We start from the raw sequence: 6,049 nt of genomic DNA on the forward strand, positions 1-6,049 counted from the left end.
CCACCCACCCCCCACCCCCATGGAGCTTTAGCCCAGATTACAGATGGAATTAGGCCTCTGGCTCGGGTGCCCCAGAAAGACTGATATGGGATCAAGGAGCAGAAAGTAACAAAATAACTAGGAGTGGGGGGGAGTAGTTGCTTTAGGGAGTGGAGGCTGTATTGTCCCATGAACCGAGGGCCAGTGCGCTAGTCTGAAAAGGCGTTCAGTGCTTTGTGTCCAATTCTGATTAGACTGTTAGGGAGGAGGAGGAGAAGGGCTGGGAACATGGGAGTCTTTAGTGGCTGAATGAGCTTCATTGGATGCCGTTGTCTGAATGTTAGTGAGAATTGTGGCAGCCTGGCTTTCTCTTGTAAAGGAGATTTGGGGAGGGGGAGGACAGATGGGACATGTTGGTTCTCAATTAGGAGTATGCATTAATTAATCAGAGAACCTTGTGCCAGACAGACCTTTTAAGGAGCCTACTCAGCTGTCTTTATCCCAAATCCTGTTCCTTAAATTCTTTAGTTTTGCATATTCTTTTGGTCTACCTCAACTTTTTATAGTGTTGCATTCTTGATTTGTTCCGGGGCATGTAAAACCTAAAATGTATCCTATGTATGACTTTTCCAGATTAAAATAATAATAATAATCCCAAGTTCTAGGGAAGAACACTAGCTAAAGAACTGGCAATCGTGACTTGTGATTACATGTATTATGATCTGTGATAATAATAAAATTAAGATTAAACATTTTAAATAAATCTTCAGGTTCTGCAACTAACACTGTGCTTTTTTTTAATTGTACAAGTAATCCTTGAGTTACAGACATTCGTTTAGTGACCACTTGAAGTTACAGCGGTGCTGAACAAAGGAACTTTTATGACTAGTCCCCAGAGTTCTGGCCATTGCTGCACCCTTGTGGTCACATGAACAAAATTTGGGCACTTGGCAATCAGTTCGCACTTACATCCCATGGTTCAGTCATTGCCATTTGTGACAAGTAAAGTCAATGGGGAAGCCAGCAGAGAAGTTCGCAAGTCGACTGGTTAAGACTTCCCTGCCTCCTAGCCCTTTTTTGCTTGCACATACACACCTTTGCTCACATGCACAAACCAACCGGCAACCTTGTTCCCTGGACTTCTCTATACTAACATTCTCCTTAGGCCTTTCTTAGCTCTCATGCATCCTCCACCTTCCTTCTCAGTCCTGCCTAAACCTGTGCCTCCTTCCTTAACCTCCCTGTGCTTGCACCACACAACAGCATCTCCTCCCCCAACTCACATGTGGCCTGTGCCAGGCCTCCCCAGACCTCCCCATCTACTTGTGGCACTCCTGCATTCTTTACCTGGGACTCCTGCTCCTTCCTACTTAATGACTCACACACAACAACCAGGACAGACTGGATTGCTATCACTAAGTAATGTGGTTGTGTGATTGCACTTTTCATTGCATTGTTTAGCAATACCAATCCTGGTCCTAATTGCTATTGTTAACTCAAAGACTACCTGTAATACTGTGGGGAAAAAAGCTCTAAAAAATTATGCACACTTGAGCGGTGATTGTGAAATTGGTTATTTGTGCCAAAATAGCCTTTCAGTGAATTATTGGTAATCCTCAATGATCTTTTCTATTATATACCGCGGGAGGACAACGGAAGGGAATTAATACTATTGGTGACTTTGTTCCTTCCAATTTCAGCTGCATTATTTCCTGCAACCATTCTAAAATCAATACTCATGCAGGATTATAAGAAAGAGAAGTTTGTTTAGATCCTTCAAAATTCGAGTACTTTAAGGGTCTGCATAGTTTCCTTAGGAATGTTAAATTTGGGGAATTGGGAGGAAAAAAAGCAAACATTGTCATTTCTGTTGTCCATATTACATGTAAAAGCTGAAGAAAAAGATTTTTGACAATATACGGTAGGATATTTAGAGTGAACAGACTATATATCTGTCTTTGAGCAGAGTGCATATATTTAAAAAATGCATGGGAAGGAGAAAATTTTGAAGAAAATAGACCTCTAAAATAAGATTTCAGTTTTAAACTCTTAGTATATAGATCATTATTGACTTCTAGTTATAATATAAATGTTCTCCCTGTTGCAGAGGCAGCATATTGTCATGGATAGATGTGGCAGCAGAGAACTTGGAACATAATATAAATATCCAAAAGAATTGCACTTCTCACACATGGAGTATCAGTTACAATAAATAATACTTTCCCTTGATTCTCTGCCTACTGTATTTTCTAAATTTAATAAATCAACGTAGCTGTATAAATAGTACTTATGCTTGCTCTTCATAAAAGATGCTTAAAGCCTGAATAGTGCTAGAAACAGAACTGGCTTTTATAATTTTAAACTGAAAGTGGCTAATACTTGTTTAATCTGGTACACTTTTGTACAACTAATGATTGATATTTTTTTCCTAATCTGTACTTACTTGGCCTTAGTCCACTTCTTTTTTGTTACTGAAAATCTATGTGAAGTTAAAAACCTCGGGTAACACCCATGATACATAGTTGGTAAGCACTGGAGTTTAATTTTTGTTTCTCTCCTCAGTGGGCAGCTGATCACCTGTCTTGGAACAGATTTCCACAGAGGAGCTGGAGTCTTGGATGTTTTCTATGAAACACCTTCAACTTTGCTCTCTTGTGGATATGATACCTACATAAGATACTGGGATTTAAGAACAAGCACAAGGTTAGTTTGGAATCTTGCTTTTAAAAAAATTATTTTGGGAAATACTTATTTGATAGCTGTTTCAAGATGACTTGTTAACAGTCCACACTAGTCACAAGGGTTTGTTTGTTTGTTTGTTACCTTCAAGTCAAAATAGACTCCTGGTAACTGCCTGGGTCAAGCCCCTGCAGTTTTCTTGGCGACATTTTTGAAAGTGTTTTCCCACTGCCCCCTTCCTAGGGATAAGTTACCCAATTACTTTGTGATTAAGGTGAGACTAGAATTCATTCTCCCTGTTTCTAGCCTGATGCCTTAACCACTGCAAACTGGCCCTTGTCACAAGAACTGACAAATAGTATTTAGTGAAAAATATTCTAATGTTATCTCACAGTATTTTCCCCCCATCAACTTCCCAGGGAATGTGTGAAGAAATGGGAAGAACCACATGACAGTGCCCTGTATTGTATTAGAAGCAATGGAAGTCATATGATTGCAAGTGGTTCCTCTTATTATGGAGTGGTACGTCTTTGGGACAAACGACAAACGAGATGCTTGCAGGTGAGGCATCATCACAATGTTCCCAAAAGTTGATTATAAAGAGAACTATATTTAAATTGCCTTACAGTGACTAAGTGGGATAATGTGTTCTTTTGCTTAAGCCTAATGCTTTTCAAATAAACATGATTGATAGAATGGTAGATTTGGGCAGAGAAGATGTGAGTTAAAACATTCACTGGCATGAATAATGAAACTCATGAATGTGGCATTGGGATAATAACAAGTAAACTTGACTTGCAATGGCAACTGGGATTGGAATTTCCATTGCTAAAAAATGGAGTCATAAACCTCAATTCCATTGATTAGCAATGTCAATCCCTGCAGTGTCAGCTGTCATCATTAACTCAATCCCATGGTCGTTAAGTGAGGAAACTTCCTGCCAGCTTCCCACAACCAAGGCAGTGATGAAGTTGGCAAGAAGTTGAAAGTTAGAGGTGGCTCGCAAGCAGGCTTGTCAGGCAGGTAGGTGAGTCTTGGCAAGGATGCACAATGGTGTGAGGGGTGTAGCAAGGCTCGAGTGCAGAGTATATATATGGGTCTGAAGAAGGTGAGGGTGCGAGGGAGGCATGGTAAGGCTTAGGGAGACTACACGAGGGGGGGCAGGTCTGGAAAGGGTCTGCAGGGATGCTTGAGGCTGCAAGGGAGGTGTGTTGAGGCTTCAGGAAGGAGTGCAGCACAAGCCCAAAAGGACTGAGTGCATGGGTGGGAGAGACTTGCAACCTTCCATGCCAGCTTCCCCACTAACTTTCTAGAGAAGCCAGCAGAAAAGGTTGCAAATGGTGTTTCTGTGATTGCAGGTGCTGCAGCCAGTCATGTGAGCCAGTTGCCAAGTGCCCAAATGTTTGTTTTATGTTTTATTTAATTTATATACCGCCCTTCTCCCTAGGGACTCAGGGCGGTTCACAGGGCATATAAATAAAATACAATACTATACAAAAGTTAAAACAAAGATTAAATCAGTGCCCAATTAAAAAACAATAATGCAATCTAAAATGACAATTTAAAACACAGCTCCCCCATCAGGCCAGACCGGCCAATTCAAACAAATGGGTCTTCAGACCACGACGGAAAGTTCGGAGGTCCGATGCCGTCCGGAGCTCCACCGGCAGTTGGTTCCACAAAGCCGGGGCACCCACAGAGAAGGCTCTCCCCCTGGGGGCCGCCAGTCGACATTCCCTGACCGGAGGCACCCTGAGGAGGCCCTCTCTGTGGGAACGCACAGGGCGGAGGGGAGTTGAAGCCGGCAGCAGGTGGTCCCCGAGGTACCCCGGACCCATGCCATGTAGGGACTTAAAGATCATAACTAAGACCTTGAACCTCACCCGGAAGACAACTGGTAACCAATGCAGCTCGCGGAGCAAAGGTGTAACATGGGAGTACCGGGAAACTCCCAAGACAACTCTCGCGGCCGCATTCTGTACCAGTTGGAGCCTCCGAGTGGTCTTCAAGGGAAGCCCCATGTAGAGAGCATTACAGTAGTCAAGGCGAGAGGTCACGAGCGCATGAGTGACCGTGCACAGGGCATCCCGGTCCAGATAGGGCCGCAACTGGCGCACCAGGCGAACCTGGGCAAAAACCCCCCTAGTCACGGCCACTACATGATCTTCTAGGGTAAGCCGTGAATCTAGGAGGACTCCCAAGTTGCGAGCCCTATCCACGGGGGGTAAGAGCTCAATCAAGATCAAATGACTGCGGGGGTGCTAGGATGCCCAGAACTCTGAGAACCAGTCATAGCTACAACTGTTGAGCACCATCAGAACGATAACTTTGAACAGTTGCTGAACTAATAGTATTAGGTCGAAGACTGCCTATGAACAGTGTGTTCTTATTCAGTGTAGCTCCAGAAATAATTACTGGAGATGGTTATAGTTATGATTGCTGCTGTTTTTAGCTAATTTTGTTCAGGAAATAGAATATATATATATATATGTATATATATGTATGTATGTGTATGTATATGTATATGTATATGTATATGTAATGTATATGTATATGTATGTACAGTCATGGCCGAAATTGTTGGCACCCCAGAAATTTTTCCAGAAAATCAAGTATTTCTCACAGAAAAGTATTGCAGGAACACATGTTTTGCTATACACAGGTTTATTCCCTTTGTGTATATTGGAACACAACAAAAAAAGGGAGGGAAAAAAGCAAATTGGACATAATGTCAAACAAAATTCCAAAAATGGGCTGGACAAAATTATTGGCACCCTTTCAAAATTGTGGATAAACAAGATTGTTTCAAGCATGTGATGCTCCTTTAAACTCACCTGGGGCAAGTAACAGGTGTGGGCAATATAAAAATCGCACCTGAAAGCAGATAAAAAGGAGAGAAGTTCACTTAGTCTTTGCATTGTGTGTCTGTGTGTGCCACACTAAGCATGGACAACAGAAAGAGGAGAAGAGAACTGTCTGAGGACCTGAGAACCAAAATTGTGGACAAATATCAAGGTTACAAGTCCATCTCCAGAGATCTAGATTTGCCTTTGTCCACAGTGCGCAACGTTATCAAGAAGTTTGCAACCCATGGCACTGTAGCTAATCTCCCTGGTCGTGGACGGAAGAGAAAAATTGATGAAAGGTTGCAACGCAGGATAGTCCGGATGGTGGATAAGCAGCTCCAAACAAGTTCCAAAGGAATGCAAGCTGTCCTGCAGGCTCAGGGAGCATCACTGTCAGCGCGAACTATCCATTGACATTTAAATGAAATGAAACGCTATGGCAGGAGACCCAGGAGGACCCCACTGGTGACACAGAGACATAAAAAAGCAAGATTACAGTTTGCCAAAATGTACTTGAGTAAGCCAAAATCCTTCTGGGAAAACGT

At 42.6% G+C, this 6,049-nt stretch overlaps 1 protein-coding gene across 1 annotated transcript in view; it reads left to right on the forward strand.

Moving 5' to 3' along the window:
• FBXW4 (F-box and WD repeat domain containing 4) overlaps positions 1-6,049 on the forward strand; it is an 88,744-nt gene that overhangs the window by 79,952 nt on the left and 2,743 nt on the right. Inside the window, exons 7-8 of the mRNA XM_081328171.1 lie at positions 2,542-2,682; positions 3,078-3,219. Coding sequence (XP_081184297.1) covers positions 2,542-2,682; positions 3,078-3,219 — 283 coding nt within the window. The remainder of the gene's footprint in view (positions 1-2,541; positions 2,683-3,077; positions 3,220-6,049) is intronic.

Source organism: Vipera berus (assembly GCF_964194415.1).
Source record: "Vipera berus genome assembly, chromosome: 5".
Taxonomy (NCBI): domain Eukaryota; kingdom Metazoa; phylum Chordata; class Lepidosauria; order Squamata; family Viperidae; genus Vipera; species Vipera berus.